Source organism: Aspergillus homomorphus (genome assembly GCF_003184865.1).
Source record: "Aspergillus homomorphus CBS 101889 unplaced genomic scaffold BO97scaffold_15, whole genome shotgun sequence".
Classification (NCBI taxonomy): Eukaryota; Fungi; Ascomycota; class Eurotiomycetes; order Eurotiales; family Aspergillaceae; genus Aspergillus; species Aspergillus homomorphus.
This window is the reverse complement of record NW_020291901.1, coordinates 512,675-535,587: the sequence shown is the minus strand read 5'-3', so window position 1 is coordinate 535,587 and position 22,913 is coordinate 512,675. Positions and strand designations below refer to the sequence as shown.

At 55.0% G+C, this 22,913-nt stretch overlaps 11 protein-coding genes across 11 annotated transcripts; 7 read left to right on the top strand and 4 right to left on the bottom strand.

Annotated features, from left to right (window-relative positions):
• Positions 1-98: 98 nt before the first annotated feature.
• BO97DRAFT_405218 (uncharacterized protein) lies at positions 99-1,136 on the top strand (the record flags this gene model as incomplete). The annotated part of the gene is made up of 1 exon (XM_025695142.1): positions 99-1,136. A coding segment is annotated over exon 1 (670 nt), but the record flags the coding sequence as incomplete, so codon positions are not given.
• A 626-nt stretch (positions 1,137-1,762) lies between these two features.
• BO97DRAFT_405217 (thioredoxin-like protein) lies at positions 1,763-2,323 on the bottom strand. Its single transcript, XM_025695141.1, has one exon. The coding sequence runs from the start codon at positions 2,283-2,285 to the stop codon at positions 1,869-1,871; it is 417 nt and encodes a 138-aa protein (XP_025552163.1). The 5' UTR covers positions 2,286-2,323; the 3' UTR covers positions 1,763-1,868.
• A 501-nt stretch (positions 2,324-2,824) lies between these two features.
• Positions 2,825-4,722, top strand: BO97DRAFT_405216 (putative sulfate/molybdate transporter). The gene has a single exon (XM_025695140.1). The coding sequence runs from the start codon at positions 3,061-3,063 to the stop codon at positions 4,366-4,368; it is 1,308 nt and encodes a 435-aa protein (XP_025552162.1). The 5' UTR covers positions 2,825-3,060; the 3' UTR covers positions 4,369-4,722.
• A 237-nt stretch (positions 4,723-4,959) lies between these two features.
• lysB (homoisocitrate dehydrogenase lysB) lies at positions 4,960-6,480 on the bottom strand. The gene is made up of 4 exons (XM_025698307.1): positions 6,410-6,480; positions 6,301-6,341; positions 6,045-6,214; positions 4,960-5,954 (listed from the first exon to the last, which is right to left on the bottom strand). The coding sequence occupies exons 1-4, from the start codon at positions 6,438-6,440 to the stop codon at positions 5,099-5,101; spliced, it is 1,098 nt and encodes a 365-aa protein (XP_025552161.1). The 5' UTR covers positions 6,441-6,480; the 3' UTR covers positions 4,960-5,098.
• A 212-nt stretch (positions 6,481-6,692) lies between these two features.
• BO97DRAFT_367913 (Clr5 domain-containing protein) lies at positions 6,693-9,204 on the top strand. Its single transcript, XM_025692680.1, has 2 exons — positions 6,693-7,073; positions 7,235-9,204. Exons 1-2 carry the CDS (start codon positions 6,958-6,960, stop codon positions 8,961-8,963), a joined length of 1,845 nt encoding a protein of 614 aa, XP_025552160.1. The 5' UTR covers positions 6,693-6,957; the 3' UTR covers positions 8,964-9,204.
• BO97DRAFT_50340 (uncharacterized protein) lies at positions 9,153-10,309 on the top strand. Its single transcript, XM_025700861.1, has 2 exons — positions 9,153-9,665; positions 9,734-10,309. The coding sequence occupies exons 1-2, from the start codon at positions 9,341-9,343 to the stop codon at positions 10,117-10,119; spliced, it is 711 nt and encodes a 236-aa protein (XP_025552159.1). The 5' UTR covers positions 9,153-9,340; the 3' UTR covers positions 10,120-10,309.
• A 71-nt stretch (positions 10,310-10,380) lies between these two features.
• On the top strand, positions 10,381-12,688 carry BO97DRAFT_405213 (glycoside hydrolase family 76 protein). The gene is made up of 4 exons (XM_025695139.1): positions 10,381-10,756; positions 10,893-11,137; positions 11,205-11,654; positions 11,715-12,688. Exons 1-4 carry the CDS (start codon positions 10,657-10,659, stop codon positions 12,288-12,290), a joined length of 1,371 nt encoding a protein of 456 aa, XP_025552158.1. The 5' UTR covers positions 10,381-10,656; the 3' UTR covers positions 12,291-12,688.
• Positions 12,689-12,790: 102 nt separating this feature from the next.
• On the top strand, positions 12,791-15,439 carry BO97DRAFT_470090 (LCCL domain-containing protein). Its single transcript, XM_025699912.1, has 2 exons — positions 12,791-13,607; positions 13,671-15,439. The coding sequence occupies exons 1-2, from the start codon at positions 13,144-13,146 to the stop codon at positions 15,262-15,264; spliced, it is 2,058 nt and encodes a 685-aa protein (XP_025552157.1). The 5' UTR covers positions 12,791-13,143; the 3' UTR covers positions 15,265-15,439.
• Positions 15,440-15,854: 415 nt separating this feature from the next.
• On the top strand, positions 15,855-16,904 carry BO97DRAFT_343889 (uncharacterized protein; the record flags this gene model as incomplete). Its single annotated transcript, XM_025691712.1, has 1 exon — positions 15,855-16,904. A coding segment is annotated over one exon (1,050 nt), but the record flags the coding sequence as incomplete, so codon positions are not given.
• Positions 16,905-17,461: 557 nt separating this feature from the next.
• Positions 17,462-19,598, bottom strand: BO97DRAFT_451068 (amidase family protein; the record flags this gene model as incomplete). Its single annotated transcript, XM_025698960.1, has 2 exons — positions 17,462-17,654; positions 17,728-19,598. The coding sequence occupies 2 exons, from the start codon at positions 19,596-19,598 to the stop codon at positions 17,462-17,464; spliced, it is 2,064 nt and encodes a 687-aa protein (XP_025552155.1).
• Positions 19,599-20,581: 983 nt separating this feature from the next.
• On the bottom strand, positions 20,582-22,813 carry BO97DRAFT_343853 (uncharacterized protein; the record flags this gene model as incomplete). Its single annotated transcript, XM_025691710.1, has 3 exons — positions 20,582-21,454; positions 21,503-22,610; positions 22,665-22,813. The coding sequence occupies 3 exons, from the start codon at positions 22,811-22,813 to the stop codon at positions 20,582-20,584; spliced, it is 2,130 nt and encodes a 709-aa protein (XP_025552154.1).
• Between the last annotated feature and the right edge of the window lie 100 nt (positions 22,814-22,913).

Genomic DNA, 22,913 nt, shown 5'->3' with positions numbered 1-22,913 from the left:
CTCGATTTGTAGAGCGGATCACATGATTCGCCTGTGACGTTTGCCGGGTTTGCATCAGCTCTTCTGTCGCATTCAACTTAACTTACCTTCCGACAGCACTCAACTCTGAGGCCCACACTTTTACACTATCTACTTAACGTCTCGGCAAGAAACCTGGAGACTCACCGAGTGCCGCACTGCAAGCAGGACTTGCACCACCCAATCGAAACCAAGGAGCCTCGTCCTACCATCGCCGCTTTGAAACTCACCACGAAGCAACTCCAACTTTCGATAAAGATGGACCACCCACCCCCGGAGAAGCGCAAATACGCCGGCCCTACCGCGGGTCCGAGCCCGGCGCCCGCAGCTACAACAACAACAGAGGATGCAGCCAGCAAACGCCGCAAAGTCATCGGACCCTCCCTCCCACCACCACAACCGACCGCCAGTCCCAGCGCCAGTCCCAGCAACGAGGCCAACGACAACAACAGCGACAGCGACAGCTCCGATGATGACGACTTCGGCCCAACACTCCCTCCACCCGCCGGCGCACAACAACCCAGCATCACCACCACCACTACCGCAACACAGCCCAGCACTACCACAACCCCAACCGCCCAACCCCAACGCGACGCCTGGATGCTTGAACCCCTCGAACCAACCGACAGACACCGCATCGACCCCACGCGCCTAAAAAACCGGCGCTTCAACTCGGGGCCCCGCGCCAATACCTCCACCTCCACTTCAGGGAAGGGCGGGATAGACGTCACGTGGACCGAGACGCCGGAGCAGAAGATGAAGCGTCTGCAGGATGAGGTGCTGGGTGTACAGCATCCATCTTCTTCTTCTGGTGCTGCGGCGGCGACGGCTGGTGCGGCGGGGGCAAGGCAGAACCAGCCGTCTGCGGCGATGCAGGAGAGGATTCAGCGGTTCAATGAGGATAAAAGGAGGGAGGATTCGCTTGTAAGGGAGAGGAGGAGGCAGGGTGGTGATGGTAAGAAGGAGGAGGCGGAGGATGATCCGAGTAAGAGGGCGTTTGATCGCGAGAAGGATATGGGGTTGCAGGGGAAGATTACCCATGCGCAGAGGCGGGAGATGATGAGTAAGGCGGCGGATTTTGGGAGCAGGTTTTCGAGTGGGAGGTTTTTGTGACGGGGTGGCATATTGCATTTGATGGTGGTGGTGGGGGTGATGTAAGGGGGAGTATGGGTATGGGTTGTGTTTGGGGATGGAGGGGCGTTACTAGGGTTGGGCTATTGGGGGCATGGGTTTATGATTATACTTTGTACATATCACTTTTTGTTTGTCATGTGCAGACATGGGTTTGGTATTGGGGATTTAGTCCTGTAGATATGTGTCTATTATGGCTTTGCAACGTGAAGATCGAGGTGGTTCGACCGTTATGGTGTCTACGGAGTTACTCAGAAACAAAGCGGAGATCGGAGAATAATGTGAGTGGCCCGGATGAAATTGCCGGCGGATGGAAGCGAATATCGTCGAGTTGGTTTGTTTTCCGCAGATAACATCCGAGTGGTCTTTTTGAAAACCATAGTATTAATGAAAGCGTAAGCTACTATACTCTCCGTCAAGCCCGTCTCTCCTACCCGTACTTAGGTGTCTCTCATGCTCTCCGGCGTATCCCCTTGCCTCTTCCAATGTCCATTCTGAAAAGCCGGCAACTCTCCAAGACGCTTATATAGATCCAGGACGCGGGGCAGTCCATCCAGATCAGTTCCGTAAGCCAGCGCCATTTCCACCGCAGGTGCCAAGCACACATCGGCCATGGTGATTGTATCCCCCACCGAGAACACCCCTTCATTCTTGACCAGCAGTTTCTCATACGCCATCAAACCCGCCAGGAAGCCCTCTCGAACAAATTTGATCTGGTCCTACGCCTCTCCGCGGATGGCACGCACTCTCTTGGCAACACGCCCGTCGTTGATCGGTTGGATGTCATTGGTGATGACGTTCACCATTTCTCGGACCCGGGCTCGCTGCACAGCGTCCCCGCTGGGAGGCAGCAGTGGTGTCAGTGTGGGCAGGCTTTCTTCTAAGTACTCCAGGATTCCGATAGATTGGGTGAGAACCGTCTCATTTCCATTACTATCTTTGATCACCAGGACAGGTACAGATTTGCTTGGGTTGAGCACCTCGAATTCAGGGCGTTCATGCTCCGCTTTGCCAAGGTCAATGTAGGTATGCTCAACTGGAATTCCTTTGAGATGCATGGCAATCACGACGCGATTTGTGCATGTCGACCGGAAGTAGGAATATAAATGATAGGTTTGTGTGTTGTGGACGGTCATTTCGGGAAACGTAATCACAAGGTATCTGTCTTCCGTTGTGTTATAAGTAGTAAGTTATGTTAGTGGAGGGGAAAGCAGAAGAGTCCTGATAGTAACATATATAAGAGTGGCGTCGAGGGATAAGATAAGGGCCTTCAACCCGTCGGTTCTCCGATAGAATATGGGAACGAATCAATGCATCAGTGGTTGATTTCCGATGTGTTTTCTATCTTGATTACAAGGCTTGTATATCTGGTCTTGCAAGTGATCTATACTGAATATAACTGAGGTCCAGGTCCACATCGTCTCTGATTGATAGTGACCCCTGGTACAGTCGCAGGAAATTAATTTGCACCCCCCCCTCTCCCCCAATGTTTGGTTCTAGAGATACCGCCTGCTTGAAGCGCTCACACACCGCCTAAAATATATGGGAAGAAGCTGGCAGAATAGCCATAGGCTAGACTTGATTAGGGAAAGTGCTGAACTCTTTCTGAGGGGGGGGTGCATATTAATTTCCTCCCACTGTAGGTACTGTACTCAGTATAATGTACAACCATGGACGAGTGAACTGCAGGTTGTGCGGGGAATGTATCCACTCAATCCAGTCCAAGCCCAAACAAGCCTTATCGCCTTCACCGATACGAGTTCAAACAATGGTGGGAGGATTCATTCCATCATCATCTCCTCATCTGCCCGGTTTTTGCTGCCTCGCCCTTCACTGTCTTCTCTTTACTTATCATCGCCCCCCCTGAATGTATTCCTTCCCCTTTTCCCCTGTCCCACCACCGCCTTCGCCATGAATCTCCGTCGAGTGACCTCACACAACTTTCACACTTTCCGACATCACTATGTGTCCGAGATCTCGGGCTCGCTGGGCGACCTAGGCACTTTCCTGCCTATTGCCATCGCCCTCGCCATCAATGGCACCGTCTCTCTCTCTAGCACTCTGATCTTCTCCGGCCTCTTCAACATCCTGACAGGTCTCTTCTTCGGGATTCCTCTGCCTGTGCAGCCCATGAAAGCTATTGCCGCCGTAGCCATTGCCCGGACCTTCACCAACGGGGCCATCGCCGCCGCCGGTATCTTTGTTGGTGCTTGCATCTTCCTCTTCAGCATCACCGGCCTGCTGAACTGGTTCGCCAATGCCATACCCGTCCCTGTGATCAAGGGAATCCAAGTTGGCGCCGGTCTATCCCTGATCATCGCCTCAGGGGGTTCGATCCTCTCCTCCCTGGGGTGGCTATACCCATCCTGGGCTGACAACCGCATCTGGGCCGTGGCCGCATTCCTCTTCCTCATCATCACCAACGTGTACCGCAACGTGCCCTACGCCCTCCTCGTCTTCATCCTCGGGCTTTCATTCGCTGTCATCGGCAGCGCGCTAGCCTCCGATCTCCCCTCCCTCGTCTTCTGGCACCCCTACACCGTGATCCCCTCGGCCCACGAATGGCGTATCGGCGCCCTTGACGCAGGGGTCGGTCAGATCCCCCTGACGACCTTGAACTCCATCGTCGCCGTCGTCCACTTGGCGAGTGATCTCCTCCCCACCCAGGAGATCCCCTCCATCACCTCCGTCGGCCTCAGCGTAGCCGGCATGAACCTCATCGGGTGCTGGTTCGGCGCCATGCCCGTGTGCCACGGCTCCGGCGGCCTGGCGGCCCAGTATCGGTTCGGGGCGCGCTCCGGCGCCAGCGTCATCTTCCTGGGTGTCGTCAAGCTCATCATTGGCGTCTTCTTCGGCGAATCCCTCGTCGGCCTGCTGAAGCGCTTCCCCACCGCCCTGCTCGGCGTCATGGTCATCGCCGCCGGCCTGGAACTGGTCAGCGTGGGCGAGTCGCTCAACACCACCGGGGCGCGCGATATCCGCAAGGCGAACCACGGGTTCGCCGGCGATGGCGCCCAGGAGATTGGCCCCATGCTCAGCGACTGGGAGCGTAAGCGCCGCTGGACCGTCATGATGGTCACCGTCGGGTTGCTGGTCGGGTTCAAGAATGACGCCGTCGGCTTCGTGGCTGGCATGCTCTGCCATTGGGGTTATGAGCTGCCCACGCTGTTTGAGCGAGTCCGCGAGCGTTGGAATCAGCGGAGGATCCAGTTGGAGTAATCTGAATCGCGGAACTTGTGTCCGCTTGTTGGATTTCAATCGGCCCTACAGTTTTTGAGTTGTTTTGTATAGTTGACCTCTGTGTATATACGCATTTCGGAGGCATTTTTGTCGATTTCCGTTGGTTCTTGATATGAAAGAGATGAGATATGGGTTTATGCTTTGGATTTTTTTTTGGATGCGTGCGTTGATTTGCCAGGCAACGAGAGGCCTTGGCCACATGGCTACTTCTGTCCTTAACAAGATGATCCAGATTGGGATATAGTTTTGGCTTGGTCGAATCAGATAGTATGGCTTCAGCTACAGGGCCTGGGCAATGGACTGCTGGGTCTGACCTAGAGAGATATACAGAAAATCAAGAATTTGGATATTTGTACTACAAACTATATAAGCTGCCGGATGTGAGTACTCGAGCGACAGTATGTGGAGCAAACACATTCCTGGTGCGACTTGACACTGGCTCATGCAGGTTTCATGGCCCAGAGGTGTTACAGACCCGACCTCTACGATCCAGGGCTGGTAGTACAAGCCACTACCCGTCTGCGCAGGCCCGCAAGTGCGTTCAGGACGATAACAATAAATTGTTTACAGCAGGCACATTGCTAATAGCGTACGCATCGTTGTCTCAACCATTCTCTACCTAGCATTCCAAGGCAGAACTTTTCCCTTTCTCTTTTTGTGTACTCTAACAATCCAACCCCGCGCTAATCATACACACTTCATCCATCCCTTACAAACGCTTGAGGACGTCATCCAAGACCTGCTGGGTGGTCGCCTTGCCGCCCATATCGGGGGAGAGGTACTTGCCCTCATCGAGGTTCGCATCGACGGCGGCATAGATCTTGGCAGCGGCGGCCTCCTCGCCGAGGAACTCGAGCATCAGGGCGACGCTGCGGAGGGTGGCGATGGGGTTGGCGATGCCGCGGCCCTCGATATCGGGGGCGCTACCGTGGCAGGGCTCACCGATAGCGAAGCCATCACCGACGTTAGCGCTGGGGACGAGGCCCAGACTGCCGACGAGGGCAGCAGCACCATCAGACAGAATGTCACCGTACAAGTTCGGGGCGACGATGACGTCGTAGTACTCAGGCTGGCGGAACAGCTTGTAGACCATGGAATCGACGATCTGCTCCTCGACCTCCACGGAGCCAAACCGCGGCGCCGCCAGCGCGCGCCGCGCCGTCTCGCGGAACAGCCCATCCGTCTGCGACAGCACGTTCGACTTGTGCGTGATGGTCACCATTGGGCTGGTGCGCGCCGTCGTCGACAGGCCCGGTGGCCCCGCGCTGCGGATCTTCTGCCGCCGCAGCGCGATCTCGCCGGCGATCGTCGAGATGCGCGACGACGCCCGCTCTGAGATCCGCTTGATCGCCTCCGCCACCTTCCCCTCCGGCGTCTCCCGCGTCGTCTCCTCCTTTACGTACAGGTCTTCCGTGTTCTCCCGCACGATCACCAGGTCGATCGGCTTGCCGTTGTGGCTGCCCCCTGCCGTCGTCTTCACCGGCCGCACGTTCGCGTACAGGTCCAGCTTTTTGCGGAGTGCCACGATCGGGCTAGAGTATCCCGCTACTTTGGTGCTTGGGGAGCTTTTTGGGTTTACTGGTTAGTTTGGGTTTGTTTGTAGCGATAATGGGGTTGAACAGGAGGTGAGGTTCACCGGGGGCGGGCGAGCTTACCTGACGGCTCCGAACAGGGCTCCATCACACTCCTTCTTCAGCGTCTCGACCGTCTTGTCCGGCAGAGCGCTACCGGTGCGCTTGAAGGTGTCGAATCCAGCATCGAGATCGACGAAGCTGAAGTTCAGGTTCAGCGACGACGGAAGGGATTCCAGCACGCGGCGACCGGCCTGTGTTGCGAAGATTGGTTAGTCAACAGTCCTCGATTGCGTTGTTGAGCGAGCAATGGGTGCCGTGGTGGGTGGAAGTGACTCACAGGGATGACCTCCCGTCCGATACCGTCTCCGGGGATGAGACCTATATACCGCACGTAGAATGTCAGTTGGGATTCGAACCAGATCAGTCACGAGAACAGGGCAACTAACCAATGCGAAGGGTTCTAGCAACAGCAGCCATTATGGGAAAAGATGCTGGATTTGGGAGTTGGTTGTGCAAGATTCAAGGGAGAGTTTAATAATAAGTGCGCCTTAAGCTCATTATAAACGGCCGATAACAAGCCCCAGTCAAACCGCCGCAATCGGAGGATCGGCGGGGAATGATAAGAGTCACGTGCTTCAACGCACTTCTGGTGTCAACGACTTACCGTATCATCTCCAACTCACCCTTCGAAAACCCCCCAACCCGACTAACTCACTAACTACGGTGGTCCAGAAAGCTCACTGGACACCAGACGCACTACGGGGCACAACAAGGACAACCGACGTCTGTTTGGCGATCTATACACCAGTACTCCACTCAACAACTCGTTCGACGCTGCTTTCGCTCTCGCTTTCGGTCGACGAGAAGGCGTTCTGCGCCCTCCCTTCCTCCCTCGCTCCCTCGGGGTGCGTCACTCACCCTATCCTCAAAGGACACACGGCTCCCCATCGCCTCTGCGGGAAAGGGGTGTTGATACTCCGCGGCGTCGGTCAAGATGGTGTACGACTGGGAAGGAAAGCGGGACATCTGCTTCCAGATGTACATCAAGGACAAGAAAGCGCTCGAGGAGATTATGGAATACATGAAGAATGTCTACCAATTTGCACCGAGGTGAGTTATTTTCGAGTATGACTTTCCGCTAGTCTTTTTGTGATCCTATGTGAAACGTCGCCGATAATCCCTCCATCCCGCCCCCCAACCCAACTTCCTCGATCTCTGGTGACTGTTTCACTGACATTGGACCTCCTTTGTGTCCGATTTTGTTACTATAGTAAACGAGCGTTCCAAACCCAATTCAAGCGATGGGGGTTCCCGTCCAAACAGAACCCCGCCCACAAGAATGTCGAACTCGTCGCGCGCATCAAACAGCTCTGGGAGCGGAATACCTGCCAACGAGACATGCTGCGCATGCTCAACGAGGAGGGCTTCGAGATCAAGGAGCGCGAGCTGATGCGCGTGCGCGCCAAGAACCGCTGGCTGCTCCGCGTCCCCAATGGCATGAAGTCGCAGTCCCGTATGCAGACCCCCGTCCAGTTGCCGGAGGATGAAGCCTTGCTGGTCCTTCAGCAGGAGGTGTATAAATCCGGGTTACCCTTCGAGGAGGCCGAGCCTCTCATCCCTGGTCCGTCCCCCGCTGCCAATGCCACTGCCACTGCCACTGCTGCTGGTGCGGCTGGTGCCGACGCGTCGGATTCGCCGACTTCCCCCGGTTTGTCGGCCGATGCTCTGGCGAAGCGCAAGGAGCGGCTTGATAAGTTGAAGGCGGAGAGTGCTGAACGCTGGGCGAATCGGAAACGACGTCGGCGTACGCGCGGCTGGGCGGGCATGCCCGCTGATCCTCCGGGTCCGCCCCGGTTTCCCTCGGAGACGACTATCGATGAGAGCAAGAAATATCTTGGCTTGGATAATGCGATGTATCGGCAGATTCGGGACCAGTTTCAGCAGATCTGTGAGGAAGCGGGCTTCATCAAGAAAACGGTTGCTGGGCCTGAGAGGTGGCAGGAAGCTAAGAACAAGTTGATTCAGGAGTCGTATCATCTTCAGCAGGCGTTTCATGATCAGAATCAGTTAGATGTGAAGTCTCTGGCTCTGGATGTGGTATGTACTGATGTCACGAAGCGGATGCGCACGATGGAGCGCCGGATGACTATCGCTGAGGCGAAGAATGCCCTCGGGATCAACCCGGAGGAGAGTCGGCAGATCCGCAACGCATTCTACAACACGCTCAAGGCGGACCACTTTACGAGTAAGTTGGAGGCGGGGGATGAACATTGGAAGGAATTGAAAGAACAGTGGATTCAGAACTCGGAGCTTCTACGACGCATCCTAGCACCCGGCTCGGCGGACCCCGAGCATGCGACGAAGTTGAAAGCTCTTGAGGTTCTCTGTCGCGATGTCATGAAGCGACTTCGCGACGACCAAACGAAGAGACACCCGGCCCGGAAGTCGTCAGTCACGCACTCGCATGTGCCCAGCCCGGATTTGGAGAGTCCCCCCGTCAGCGTCAGCGCCACCTATGGCGGTGGCATCGCGAACGGCATCAGCACCCTGGCTTCGCAGGCCTTGGCCAGTGCATCGGTGTCGACCAGCGAGCTGGGTGACATGCAGATCGACCCTTCTCTGCTCCAAGCCGCCAACGACCCATCCTTCGCCACCGCTTCTCATCCTGACTCGGGCCATACCTTTGGTTATGTGGATCCACTGCTGGGGTCGTCGCTCCTGCACGTGCCCGTCTACCTCCGCGTCCATCCCCAGAGCCCGGTGCATGGGGACGCCAAGACCTGGGTGGACAAACTCACGGCGAGGTCGATGACGGAGCTCCAGCAGTTGGTTGCAGCCAGGTACCCTGATGCCGTCATTACCAAGATCGAGGGGACGGACCGCGACGAGAAAGGCAATGAGATTGCGTTTGTCATTGACGAGGAGCACGAGCTGGATGCTTATTTGACTCATGTCCATGGGAGAAAAGCGACTTTTGTCTTTTCCTTGGATCAGATTTGAACTTCCACTAATGCTCACCGTTTTATGATTGCCGACCATACACTTCCGCATATTTGGATGGGTGAGTGATGGCAGATTAGGGGGCGGCTTCAACATTTAGGACGTCTCTAGGAGGCATGGGTCAAACGTGGCTATGAAGTCGATACCCTCAGTCGCACCCTTTTACGCCATCAGGCTCTCCGCAATACTGATACCCATAGTTTGCATGTACTACGAATGATTTCTAGAAGCAATTCACCCGAATTATTATCACTTGATGTATCTTATCTCAGATGTACTAGTATCCGTTTTTGAAATGGAGTAAGAGCCCTTTCATTGTGAACAGTCCGTGGAGCCAATGACGAAGGAACCCTTGCGGGGGAGGGGAGAAGGGAATCATGAAACCACCCAACTTCAATTGCTTGTCCACTCACTCGAGTCTCTCTGTTATTCCCCTTCGAAACTCCTTTTGGCGACACATAAAACTGTATCACAGTGGCTTCTTTCTTTCTCTCATTGATTTATTCGAGGTCGTATTCGTATTTATTTTCCCATCCCCTACTCAAGGAAATGACGCAGTGGGTGGCTGGACTGCGACGGTCGGCAGACCAGGCAACAGTGGGAAAAGTATCGCCATGACGCGCGTGTTGATCGTCGTTATTCCCGCGCTACTACGGACTGACGAGAGTTATTATATGGAAGCCAAGTCCCCGTCAAGAATAAGTATGTCATGAAGAGATAGAAAATTCGTCCCTCGTGAGTTACCCAGTCTGTGCTGACATGCAGCCCAGCAAATGTGATCGACCACACAGCCAAAATGTCATGTCTCACCTTTTCCCCCCCCTCCTCCACTCCCCCTTGCAAGCTATGCGGCACATGGCCTCATGCTTGGGTTGGTGACACGGACCGATCGGGAATTGGCATTATTGGCAAAGCTGGGCAAAAAAGCTTAGGACCCCGACCGCATACAATCAAAGTTTCAACAGGGGCAGAGGGCAAAGAAGAGCCAACAAAAATTGAACAAGGGACTGGATCACACCCAGAACAAGAATTGCACACATCAGAAAGAAGAAAGCCTGGATTGAGTTCGACCCTGGGTCCCTGTAATGTCGCACCATCCACCCATGGGCAACAACACTTCTCCCAATTTATTCCAAGAATAGCCGGCGCTCAATGATGATTTGCACGAGGCTGACGTGGTCCGCCCGATTGTCCGTCTCCATTGCTGGCCACTGGTCCGCCAATCTCCTTTTTTGTTTCTCTCCGATTTGAGAAAAAATAATAACAATCAATAATCAAATCACAAATCTGGAACCTGAGATGGGTTCAGGGCGGCTAGCATTAGCACAGTGCTGCCGCCCCCCCCCCCCCCCCCCAGCCCCGTTCTCTGCGTCTGCTGCAGTCCCAATAATGCTTGCTGCTACTGCGACGTGCTGCCGCTGCGGCCAGACGCCATCATCTTCTCACTCTCACTGACACAAACGCACTTCCTCTCTCCTGTCCCGTCCTGAGCCGTTCTTGATTCTATCCTTTTTTGTCCGACCCTTTTCCCTCTTTCCCCCTCCCCCCCTCGATCGTTCCGCCTGTTTGGCTTCATTCCCCGCTGGTCAATTGTGACCTTCCTTCGTTCCTCTGGTCTCCTCTTCACTTTCTCTTCACCTCCCCTTGCCGCTCGTTTCTCTCTCTTCGTCTCCCGGAGTCGCCGCCTCGCACCATGCGCTTCCTCCATGGTGCTCTCCATGGGGCCCTGCTTTTGAACGCCGCTCTCTTCGGCCATGTTACCTATGCTATCGATATCGATATCAACAGTGAATGTATGCTCTTCCTCTTCTCTTCTCTGACGACGTCAGATTGCTATCGGCTCTCCCGTACCCGTCGGAGAGTAATCTTATGATGTTTACAAGATATACCTCTTCTGTAATCGAGACTGACTACTCCGTCATACAATAGCATCTATAAAGGCTGCGGCTAGCCAGTCTGCACACGGGTCGATGACATGGTACCACGGCAACGAAACTGGTCAAATTCCTGGTGCCTTCCCCACCAAATGGTGGGAAGGCAGTGCTCTGTTCATGAGTCTGCTTCTATACTATTTCTACACCGGGGACACCACCTACAACGATGAGATTCGCAAAGGCATGCAGTGGCAAGCGGGGGATTGTGATTACATGCCGTCCAACTACAGTAGTTATCTGGTACGTGGCTTGAGTTACGCGCGATAAGATCTTTGGACACCTTCTGACTTGGGAACTTGGCGAGTAGGGTAACGACGATCAAATGTTCTGGGGTCTCGCAGCCATGACCGCCGCTGAAATCAACTTCGCCGATTCGACCGACGGATATTCCTGGCTTGCTCTCGCTCAGGGAGTATACAACACGCAGGTCGCTCGCTGGGACTCGTCGAATTGTGGAGGTGGTCTACGCTGGCAAATTTGGCCATACGAAGCTGGTTACAACATGAAGAACTCCATCTCGAACGGAGGATTGTTTCAGCTGGCCGCCCGTCTCGCCCGCTACACGAACAATGATACGTATGCCGATTGGGCCGAGAAGATCTTCGATTGGTCAGCCTCCGTCCCTCTCTTGAACAATGAAACCTGGAACGTCGCGGACTCGACCGATATCGATAATGGATGCACAACGCAGGGAAACAACCAGTGGTCCTACAACTATGGAGCATATCTGATGGGCGCCGCATACATGTACAACTACGTAAGAACGGTCTCAACTGATTGTAGGCTGCGTGGAAGCTAACACCAGAGACAACTGCAGACGGGCAAGGCCAAATGGAAGACCGCCGTGGATGGCCTTTTGAACGTGACTCTGACTACATTCTTTCCGGCTAAATATGGCGGCAATATTATGTCCGAGGAACTTTGCGAACCCTTGGAGGTTTGTAACGATAACGAAATTCTCTTCAAGGGCCTGGTTAGCGGTTGGCTCGGATTTGTGGCTTTGGTCGTTCCCTCGACGTACGACCAGATCTTGCCGAAGTTGCAGGGCTCCGCCGAGGCCGCTGCGGCCTCCTGCAGCGGCATGAATAACAACACTTGTGGCGTGCGGTGGTATCCGAAGAAGTGGGATGGTTGGAATGGAATGGAGGAAGAAATCGCCGTCACCAATATCCTTTCCTCTGCCCTCATCACTTCCAAGAAGACCGGCCCGGTGACCTCTGATACGGGTGGCAACAGTACAAGTAATCCGAATGCCGGTAAAGGCGACACCACCGGTGATAAGACTACCAGCCGGGCGATCACCGCCGGTGACAAGGCGGGTGCATCTATTTTGACGATTGTTTTTGTTGGTGCCTGGGGTGGCATGATTGCTTGGATGCTCTTCGGAGGTTAGGTTTCAGCCCCGCACGACTTAATATTGCGGCTTCTATATACCACGTGGTGGTCATTTGCCACTCTTACATATTCATCTTCTGCTTTGTTTTCGAGGGCTGCTCTCTCTCTTCTTTGGTTTATATTCCCGCTGGGTTCGATGATCGGGTACATAATGTTTTATTGAAAGGCGTAATGTCTATAGGTCTTGTGGAATCTGTCTTGGGAAGCCTTGGCCGGTCAAATATATGACTGTATATATAGAAGTGTTAATTCAGTATACCTGAGGTGGTCACCAACCTGTCTTCCTTACTCCCCGTCAGTCCCTCCCTGAAGGGTGGTGGATTATATAATGACACGAACTGCGGAGGAGTGGGGCTGACCTAATCGACGCTGATTGGACCAAGTGGTTAGGGCGGCGAGCAGTCGACTGTTGCGGGTGACTCGCTGGTGGAATGGAACCTGAACCTTAAAAGGCAAGGCTTACTAGTAGACAGGCCGGGCGGCAAGCCCTCCTTCCGATCTCCGCGTCTTCTTGCCTCTCTTTCTCTTTCATGCATCTCTCTCTCTCTCTCTCTCTCTTTAAGACAATCATTCGTTTTACCCCCCTCGTCATTCTCACTGTTTGCTCCTCAGACGGCGTCGTACTTTCTGCTTTTTCTTCTCCGTCTGCCGGCTGGGAAATTCGTCTCCCGCTCAGTCGTCACGTCACGGTTGGGATCTAGATTGCACCGAGCCTTAGGCCCTTAGCTTACCTCCGCCGTTCGCCCCCCCACATAGATACGTCGCTCTCTCCATCAGAACCCTGCATCTAATCCTCCACCACCATTTATCGTCGGGCCGATTCTTTCACACAGCAGGGAATCTCCAAAAAAATGCTTGGTGAAGGCCCCGAGGACACTTCACGGCCGTACGTCCCGCCATTACTGGATGACGAAGAGGCTCGTTCTGTCGATCCCGACGCTTCCGATCAGCCCGAGGACGAGGAGGCCGCTCTTCGATATCTCCCCGTCTGGCTACGGGAGTCTTCCAAATCTTTTCGCTGGGCCTGGGTACCTTTACCGCTGCGCAAAGTCGGTCGGGCCACCGCGGATTGGGTCAGGGGCCCCAATCCCCCGCAATCGCTGCTTCTGCGACCTTTGTTCCCGCAGATCCAGGAACTTCCGGTCCGCTATCTCGAGCGCTTCTTCCCCAAGCGCAAGCAGAAGATCGGCTTGTTGGTGCTGCTTTATTGTATCTGGCTTCTACCGTGGAGTCTGGTGCTCTGGCATTCGCGGCAAGCTGGGTATATCGAGGGTTATGGGCGTCCGCAGACTCTCTCCTGTCGGACAAGCTTTTGGTAAGCTGAGATGCGCTAACGCATTGGAAATGACAGAGTTGGGCTAACGGTGTGGGATTCCAGGGCGCACGGGAATGAATGTGGTTTGAATGGAAATGACTGTCGTCCGTTCTCGGAGTCGACTATCGCCTTCCGCTGTCCTGCTAACTGCCACGACGCCAAGTTGCTCGAGCCGCATATGGTTGGAAATGAGACCTATAGTTATCAGGGCCTGGTTGTGGGAGGGCCGGAGCCCGGCTCGGATGAGCCCGGCATCTACCGGGCAGACAGCTATGTCTGCCAAGCGGCCATCCATGCGGGCGTCATCACTAACGCGGTTGGTGGCTGTGGTGTGGTGAGGTTGGAAGGTGCTGCGCACTCGTTTCTCGCCTCCAAGCAGCATGGTATCCGCTCGGTCGGCTTCCCATCTACCTTCCCTAAGTCATTCAGCTTTGTGGAGCTGTCCTCGTCGCAGGCGACGTGCCCTCAGGATCCTCGGTGGCCGCTGCTCGGCATTACCATTGGTGTTTTGAGCGTGCTTTGGCTCTTCAGCACCTCCCCACCGGTGCTCTTCTTCAGTACCTTCTTTTTGCTGTTCTGCCAAGTGGGACTTGTTTCAGATCCGCCGTCTTTCACTCAATTTGCCGACCTGCTCTCGAGTCTGCTGTCGCGGCTGCTACCGGCCTCTTTCGTGGCCTACGTCCTATTCAAGTACTGCGCACGACCGCTATTGGCTCCGCTATCGGAGCCTGTTTATCAGTTCACCAAGACGCTGCTCTACTTGCCTCCTGCCTTCATTGGTGGTCTCAACAATTATACCTTCGCGAGGTTGATTCCCTTGGAACGACTCACACCCCACGATATCCAGAAGCAGCCTGGAGCGAAAGTAGCGTTGGCGCTCGTCATTCCTACGGTGATCGTGATCATCCTCACTCAAGCTTGGCAAATTCGCATGGGCGGCTTGATGCCTCGCTATCTCAAGGTCTACTGTACGATGGGCCTCGTTCTCTTGATCTTACTTCCTTTGCCAGGGCTTCGCTTGCGCATTCATCACTACATTCTTGCCATTCTCCTCATGCCTGGCACGGCCCTTCCGACCCGTCCATCACTGATCTATCAGGGCTTGCTTCTTGGCCTCTTCATCAACGGTGTTGCCCGGTGGGGGTTTGCGTCGATCATCGAAACACCCGCAGCCTTGGGCGAGCAAGCGCCAGGTCCTGGTGGAGCGCACGGGTGGTGGGGCGGCACTTACCCCAACGTCAGTGATTCCTCCGTCTCAATCTCGCTACCCGGGTTGGACTCTCCTGAAGCCCACCACGGCAACGGTAACATCACCTTCAGTCTCTGGGAGCGGCAACGCATGGCCAAACTGGGCGTGGATGGAATATCGGTTCTGGTGAACGATGTAGAACGCTGGCGCGGATATCTTGATGAAGACAAACGCGGAGAATTTATTTGGCATAGACATGGACACAGTGGCCTCGAATTGCAGCACCAACCAACGATCGAAAGTGATGCGATGGATGTGGGCATCCTCCGCGAGGAGGAAGATCCCAAGCCAGAAGATCTCTTCTTCCGTTTTGCTTTCCTCAAGGGAGCGGAAGCTGGCAAGTATGGAGGGGCAGGCGTGTGGCTGCAAGACGGACGATGGATGTCCCCGTTGCCCCCCAAGTCCTAGATCTGGTGGTTTATTGCATGGTTGGAGCCTCGAGATGGTGTTGGCGGCGTATATATCTGTGCTTATGATTAATGATCGTTCCTGCCTTATAGGTGATGTGGTGTTTGTGCATGCCTTGATAGTAGACGTTATATAGAGTTGCAGAGATATATGAGGTGATATGTTTGCATTCGTGATGGGATCTTTGCAGCGAGCACTACGAGTGTGTATACTTGTGTTTTGATTAATTGGTGTGCACGTGCAAGCAAGGAAGCTCCAGACCAATTCCCCGGGCCATCATGTGACCCAGGCGGAGACAAGTACAAGGAGTTTGCGGTGTTTGCAGTGTTTGACGTGAACGGTGGATCGCGGAGAGGGAGGCAGTTGTTGGTCCGGGTCTTCTCCGTTCACTCCGCGGGCCCCTCTCTCGCCCCTGGACAACACCCACGGCATTGAAGACTGGATCTCAGACCAGAATCTTATCCAGAAATCGCATACTCACTTACAATTTCAACCTTTTGCGGGCAGGCCGCCCCGCCTGCCACTGCCACTGTCACTGCGTCTTTCTCCTCTCGCCCGCCAATTCCTCCGATCCCACCTCCCCCCGAGGAAACGAAATGATGTCCTCATCATTCGCCCCAAGCCTCACCCGCCGCGACACCAAATCCAGCATCAGCCATGAAAGCAGCAGCGGCGTCGGGCTGGGTCACAGCAGCAGCGCCGGACCGCTCCCGCCGCCCCTGACCAGCAACAACGGCTCGTACGGTCCGCAGAGCGCAGCGGCGGTCTACCAGCACGTCCACGACATGGCGGCGAAGCGGATCTCGACGCTGGGCTACCTCCGCAAAGCGCACGAAGGGCGCATCTACTGGTTCAACACGGTGAATTTCTCGCGCGCAGACATCAGCCGGATGCCGTACTTTGAGGCGCGCAAACTGGCCCGGCGCGCCATCAATTTCCTGCTGCTGGGCCTTTCCCTACCGCCCATCCTAGACGTCAGCACCACGCCCGTCGAATTCCTGCGCGCCCTGAACGCCCTCCTCCTCGAGTTCGAAGCCTTCCAGCAGGTCCACTCCCCCGAAGGACCGGCCTCCTCCACCGCCTCCGCCCTCGCCCGCGCCCGCATCCCGCAGATGTTCAAGCGCGCCGCCCACGCCGGCACCTACTCCTCCAAAGCCCGCCGCGCCAGCTCCGCCACAGAGATCGGCCTCCCCATGCAGTCAAGCGACCCCTCCGACCTGAAGGCCATGGCCGCAGGCTCGATGTCTTCCTCCTCGTCCGCAGCAGCAGCAGCCGCCGCCTCAGCCGCCGCCTCGTCCGCTTCGATGGGCTTCCCGCACACCGAGGCCTCCGAGCTCCTCCCCGGCGAGGAATACACGTACCTCCTGACGCCCCTGCTCCCCTTCGAACCAGACTACTTCGAGACCTTCGTCACGCTCTGCGATGTTCTGATCGACTGCTACACCCGCCTGGTCTCGCTCGTCTACACCCCCAGCATCTGCACCGTCGCCTTGGGCGAGATGTTCTCCAAGGCTGACGCCAAAATCCGCAAGATCATGGTCGCGGGCATTATTCGCGAGTTCGAAGACTCGAGTCGTCTGCAGGCGAAGAATGAAATTGCGGGCGTTAGTCGCGTCGTGCTTGGCGGGTTGATGGGATAGTTCTTTCCTCCTCTCCTTCTCTTCTCCTTCTTCCTCCTGTTTGAGTTTGGGAAATGGAGGGTTGGTTGGAGATCTTCTTTTTTTTTTTTTTTTGTTTTTTTTTTTCATATGGCAAATTGTGGAGCTGCGGCTCCCCCGCTGGGGTATGGAGTATATAGGAGTATTACCTTTTTCTTTCTAACCTTTTTGTTCATTTCTTTTTGGAGTGGGATGGGTCTGTGTGCATATTACCCCTTCTCCCCCTTTTCCTCATATCTTCTTTTTTTTGGTGATTTCGATGTTGATACAAGGGATATCAATCGGTTCTTGTCTGGTTATGATAACCTACGCTATGTCATTTGATGTCTGATTTGTTCATAGAGTGATACCTCATGATAGTTCCAGGTGGGGCGCTTCGCAGTGGAGTCGTGGTTGATAGCCTCGCCGCTCGTGTATTGTGAGATACAACAGATGATATGTGCTTGGATCTACGATCAACGGGTCAGAATGGCAATCTGCTCTGTATTACTATGCCCAGGCCTAACAGCTACCCGCTTCGAACTACCGCTCAATAATACCTAGAACGCAGTCCTCCCCGTCTTTACTTCCGTGATAATCCCCTCCTCCGCCATCTTCTCCACTAGATCGAACAACATGAAATCACACCCCCGTCGCGCGATGAGATTGAACACTATCGGCCACTGCTCCGTCACCATGGTCACGGGCGACTGGTACGGGACCTGGCCGATGGGGATCGTGAAATCTGCACATCTGCTCGAGGGGTTGGTCCAACCAACCGTGTATTAGCCGGATTGTTCATTCAAGAGGAGGGGGGAGAACTCACCCGAATAGCGCACAGATCGTCACGCACGGGATCACCGCGCCGTCCGGGTACCAGGATAGGAACGTCGCGTTCGGGCTCTCGTTGAGCTGCGCCTCGCGGAAACTGGGTATGCCCCCTGTTCCGGCGTCGCAGACGATCAAAGCCTCGGAGCAGGCGTCCTCGTCGAATGGGAGGACCTCGCGCTCGAACCACTCGATGCTTGTGGCGCGGCTTTGCACGGCTGCGGCGTAGTTCTCTGCGTTTGTGACGTCCGGGTCGAGATGGGCCCAGAGGTAGCGTTGGCCTTTGTCGACCGGCGGAAAGCGACCGTCGTGCTGCTCGGCCCAGGCTGTTATCAGGGGCTGCGCCACGTCGTGGTACTGTGGCCAGGTGTTGAGGACGATGGTGTTGTTTGCGAGCCGGGCCCAGTTGTCGGTCGTGTCGGGGAAGATGGATGCGGTTGTGATGGTGTCGCTGAGGTTGAGGTGGGTGATTGTCATGTTGAAGGCGGTGGTTAGTCTGGTGAGGTGGGAGGTGAGCAGGTCTTGTGCTGCCGGGTTGCGCATGGGGAAGTATTCGTCTGGGTAGAGGATGCGGGATGGGAAGGAGGTAAGGGTGTCTGGGAAGAAGAGGGGAGGCAGGCCGGTGATAGAGGCGTCCTGATGCAGCTCGGGGTCGCTGCGATACCAAGACTTCGCGAACTGGGACCATGAGCGCGGATCACGCCCGAACACGCCGACGGTGTCGCCCGCCCAGCTGAGGGGCACGGCGCCCTCGAGAGACAACATGCCCTGGCTCGGACGGTTGCCGTAGGTGCCAGATACGGCTGCCGGCCGGCGCATCGAGGAGCCCGTGTCCGTGCCGATGGCATGGTCGAGCCAGGGGTACGCTGCGATAGAGCAGCCGCCTCCGGAGGATGAGCTGGCGCAGGTCAGATACCCGTCACCTCGGGGGTTGAAGGGGAGTTGGCCGTCGGTCCAGTCCCAGGGGCTCGCGCTTGAGGCGAACTGGGCCAGCTTGTATTTGCCCACGAGCACTGCGCCCAAGTCGATCAGTCGTTGGATGGCCGGCGCTGTCGAGTCGGCAATGGCGTGCGTGTGAATCCACGCTTGGCTGCCGGCGGAGGTTTGTAGGCCTTTGATGTCGAACAGGTCTTTGATGGCGACCCGTTTTCCAGCCAGAGGACGTGGGTCGTTCCAGAACTGAATGCGACTGGAAACTGGTATCATTGGTGCCCAGGTTCGAGAGTCCATTGACTGCAGCGGTGCGTAGGTGTTCAAGCCATCATTGGAAGGATAACTGCCCGTGATGAAGTTGCGATACTCGTCCACGTATAGCCGATAGGTGTCGAGGAGGTGAATTGTCGTTCCAACGAGTCGAGCGGTATATGGCCCGGGCTGTAGAGCTTCTTGGTCGTTCATGCGTACCGAGACAGCATGATTAGGAACTCTGCGGAAGACAGCTGAGTCGATAAAGAGCTGGTCGACCCCGATCTGGGCAAGGTATTCTAGTGACGACTTGTCGATGGAGGCGGGTCGAACGAAAGAGGTAGAAGTGATATAGAGCGAGACCAGAAACCCTGCAGAGAAAACATCATCTCCAGCCAGATAGGCGTCAATTGTCTCCTTCAAGAAACCACCCGTGACGATACTCTGGTTGGCGACAACCACAGTCATCGGAGTGTATGCACTGAGATCAGCTGCATCACCCCCTTTGGACTTTCCTATCTTCCCTGTCGCCTGTGGATGCTCTGAGTTGGCAAAGTAGGTTACGTCTCCCAGCTCATATGTGATACCTTCCCTTGAGGTATGCACTGGATTCTGGAGTGAAATCGATGATGCACTGACACTGCATCCCAGGAGCCCGAGACAGACAAGATGCACCAAAGCCATACCTGCAGGTTCTTGTTGACAATCTGAGGTGGATGAAGAGTGACCGATCTGGCTGGTTAAGTACAATACAAGAGAACAGACACAACCATGTGAGAGACGAGCGCACCTGCCATCTGTCCGCACCTTCAGTCTTGACCCTTCACATTTCCTGTACCTGAGAGTCACCAGCACAGGTCCAGACCATCCACTATCGACTTTGTCTCAGACATCCGCTTTACCTCATAAGCACGTCCAACCAATGAATACCACTCACATGGTCATTCTCGATGCAACAACCACCACGTTCAACTCCAGGCTATTGGACCCAAATCGCCCCTTTTTCACCGCAGCCCCCCAGTTGACGGCCGAGAATAGGCTGGCTACCCTGGACTAGAAGCAGTTTCGACATGGACTTGGGGGAGATACGATACCGCGGGCTCGCGTGATACACGGTGTCTAATTGCATGTTTCACTTCTGACACCTGACGCACAAACTGTGATTCGTGGCTTGGCCAGATCATATTGTTCCTCTTGCGGGGCGAAAGAACAATATCACCGTGTTTCGGAGCCCCTGTCTTGATTTTCGACCGAGAAACTGCGTCGGTTGGCCACTTCTTCTACTTCCTCTTGCGTTCGCGAGCGCGTGTACGCCCTGGTCGACTTGTGGAGAAGTAAATTCAATGATATTCTCAAATCGACTGCATATGCGAGATGGTCGTGGTCACACGCGGCAAGGTTATTGGGCTCAGAGGGGCTTAGTGTGTATTGTCTTCATCCTTGTGAGTTATTTGAGAATGCGCGCATTGTATAGGCTTATTTATTAGACGGGCGAGTTGGCGTTGACTTCCGATAGCCACGGTATTAGTGCTTGGTTCATACAGTTGTCCTTGGCGAACGCCGAACGCTCCACAAGATTGATCACGCCGGATCATACTTAGCCCTTGCAAATACTCGATTGCGACCAATTCAACAGATGATCGAGATGGCATTATTTTATTCATTATTTACAGATCAACAAATTCACCTCTGAGTGCTTCGCCCTTCTTCAGACGACCGAGATAGTCGCTGACCTTAGCCGACAGCACCCCGGTCTCGTAGCCAAAGAACTTGTACGCCGCTTTGCCCGGCAAGCTGTGACCGAACCGGCGGACAGAGATACCTGCGTCGGCATATCGCTCCCAGCCGTTTGGAACATACGGCTCGATCACGACGGCCGGGATATTTTGGTGTCTCCGCAGAACCTCTCGCTTGTATTCAAGGCGCTGTTGCTCGAACAGTCGCTGACAGGGAAAGCTGATCACCCGCGCTACGATACCCTGAGTCTCCTTCAGATGTTGAGCAACCTCGAGCGCGAAGGAGAGCTCCGCTCCAACTCCGATCAACGTCACTGCAGCATCTTGGGCCTCTTCTAGGACATAGGCACCACGGGCGACGCCATCGCGACGGGTCTGCTTTAGTTGAGGAATGGCATGGCGGGATGTGGAGATGATCGTCGAGGTCTTCTTGGCTTCAATGGCCGCGATCCACGCACCTGCCGCCTCTTCACTGTCACCGGGACGGATGTACAAAAGATTCGGCATGGCACGGTACAGAGCCGCAAGTTCAATGGGTTGATGTGTGGGACCGTCTTCACCCATGCCGATCGAGTCGTGAGTGGCCGCATGGATGACTTGCAGGTGCTGGAGGGCACCCATTCGGACAGCAGGTGCGGCATAGAGGTAGAACATAAAGAAGGACGAAGTGATGGGGATGAAGGTATTGGGAGCAAACGCAGCCATACCATTGGAAATGGCACACATCGCATGCTCACGAACGCCATAATGGATGTATCGGCCGGAGTAGTTGCCATTGATGCCGCATGTGGTTTTCAATGCGGGCTAAAGATGGTCAGTGTAATTCACTCAAGTGGACTGGATAGTACTCACATGCTGGAAGTCTACCTTCCCTGGCCAGATCATGTTCACCGACGGAGAGAGGTCAGCAGTTCCGACCATGAAGTTCTCAATCTCCTTGGCGATAGGATTGAAAACCAGACCAGAAGACGCCCTCGAAGCTGTGGGCTTTTCTGGAAAACTGGAAGGGATCAAGTCCTTCCAGGTGGAGGGAAGCTCTCCGCGCATACGGCGCTGGAACTCTGCGCCAAGCTCCGGGTACTCTGCGTTATACCGCTTGACCAAGGTGTTCCAATTTTGAACGAGAGATTCTCCCCGCGCCGGGAGGTCATGGAAAAAACTGCGAACTTCGTCACCAATGACGAACGTCTCTTCTGGATTAAACCCATAGCTCCTCTTCATGTCGGCGATGTCAGGGAATCCGAAGGCAGCACCGTGAGCGGCAGCCATTCCTGCGACCTTGCTACCCAGGCCAATGACCGTTCGCACATTGATGAAGGTGGGCTTCTCTTGAGATGCTCGAGCGCGCTCGAGTGCTTGGACGAGACCCTCGACATCATAGCAGCCATCCTCCACGTCAATTACGTCCCAGCCACAAGCGCGCATTTTTGTATTAACGTCCTCCGTGTTGGTCAAGTCGACTGAGCCATCGCAGGTGATCTGGTTGTTATCATAGATGATGGTCAAGTTGTTGAGTTTCAGATGTCCAGCAAAAGAGATGGCCTCGAGCCCGACACCCTCCTGGAGGCAGGCATCGCCAATCATGCACCAAGTGTGGTTCGAGACAACGTCATAGCTGGGACGATTGAATTTAGCAGCCAGATTCTTGGTCGCCATGGCCAGACCCACGGCATTCGCGACACCTTGACCCAGGGGTCCTGTGGTTACCTCGACACCCTCATGCTCAATCTCAGGGTGCCCGGGGCACAGTGCATCGACGCGGTCGGAGTGATACGATTTGAGCTGATCGAAAGTCATAGCCTTGTATCCGGTCAGGTGCAGGAATGTGTACTGGAACAGGCAGGTGTGGCCGTTGGAGAGAACGAAACGGTCGCGGTTGAAGTAGTCGGGAGAATGGGAGGCGTATCGCATAACATAGCGCCAGAGTGCGACTCCAATGGCAGCCATTCCAATCGCTCCACTGCTTTGGTTAGTTCCTTCGACTCAAGTCTGTTTCTGGTGACAAGTATCTTACCCAGGATGGCCTCCACCAAACTGCTGGCATAGGTCAGCAATGAGAAGGCGGAATGTCTTCAAGACTTGGTCATGGTCTTTGGCCAGTTGGCGCACCAGCGGCAAGGCGGAGGCACCGTTGACGAGCGAGTGATCGAGACCGACAGCCATGGTGACAATGTTTGATTCTGGTGGAAATCCATTGTGAAGGAAGACAGGGGATCTTTATAAAACTCGAGACTATTCCACTCTGGAAGATAACGTGGGGAAA

What these genes read in the sequence shown, in the direction of transcription:
- BO97DRAFT_405213 (XM_025695139.1), top strand. Translation starts at nt 10,657, where the DNA reads ATGCGCTTCCTCCATGGTGCTCTCCATGGGGCCCTGCTTTTGAACGCC. An exon ending in CCAACTACAGTAGTTATCTG is followed by an intron (nt 11,138 to 11,204) that starts GTACGTGGCTTG and finishes CTTGGCGAGTAG; the next exon opens with GGTAACGACGATCAAATGTT. An exon ending in CCGCATACATGTACAACTAC is followed by an intron (nt 11,655 to 11,714) that starts GTAAGAACGGTC and finishes AGACAACTGCAG; the next exon opens with ACGGGCAAGGCCAAATGGAA.
- BO97DRAFT_405216 (XM_025695140.1), top strand. Translation starts at nt 3,061, where the DNA reads ATGAATCTCCGTCGAGTGACCTCACACAACTTTCACACTTTCCGACAT.
- BO97DRAFT_50340 (XM_025700861.1), top strand. Translation starts at nt 9,341, where the DNA reads ATGAAACCACCCAACTTCAATTGCTTGTCCACTCACTCGAGTCTCTCT. An exon ending in CAAGTCCCCGTCAAGAATAA is followed by an intron (nt 9,666 to 9,733) that starts GTATGTCATGAA and finishes CATGCAGCCCAG; the next exon opens with CAAATGTGATCGACCACACA.
- BO97DRAFT_367913 (XM_025692680.1), top strand. Translation starts at nt 6,958, where the DNA reads ATGGTGTACGACTGGGAAGGAAAGCGGGACATCTGCTTCCAGATGTAC. An exon ending in GTCTACCAATTTGCACCGAG is followed by an intron (nt 7,074 to 7,234) that starts GTGAGTTATTTT and finishes TTGTTACTATAG; the next exon opens with TAAACGAGCGTTCCAAACCC.
- BO97DRAFT_405217 (XM_025695141.1), bottom strand. Translation starts at nt 2,285, where the DNA reads ATGACCGTCCACAACACACAAACCTATCATTTATATTCCTACTTCCGG.
- BO97DRAFT_470090 (XM_025699912.1), top strand. Translation starts at nt 13,144, where the DNA reads ATGCTTGGTGAAGGCCCCGAGGACACTTCACGGCCGTACGTCCCGCCA. An exon ending in TCCTGTCGGACAAGCTTTTG is followed by an intron (nt 13,608 to 13,670) that starts GTAAGCTGAGAT and finishes GTGGGATTCCAG; the next exon opens with GGCGCACGGGAATGAATGTG.
- lysB (XM_025698307.1), bottom strand. Translation starts at nt 6,440, where the DNA reads ATGGCTGCTGTTGCTAGAACCCTTCGCATTG. An exon ending in TGCTAGAACCCTTCGCATTG is followed by an intron (nt 6,342 to 6,409) that starts GTTAGTTGCCCT and finishes TGCGGTATATAG; the next exon opens with GTCTCATCCCCGGAGACGGT. An exon ending in TCGGACGGGAGGTCATCCCT is followed by an intron (nt 6,215 to 6,300) that starts GTGAGTCACTTC and finishes TTCGCAACACAG; the next exon opens with GCCGGTCGCCGCGTGCTGGA.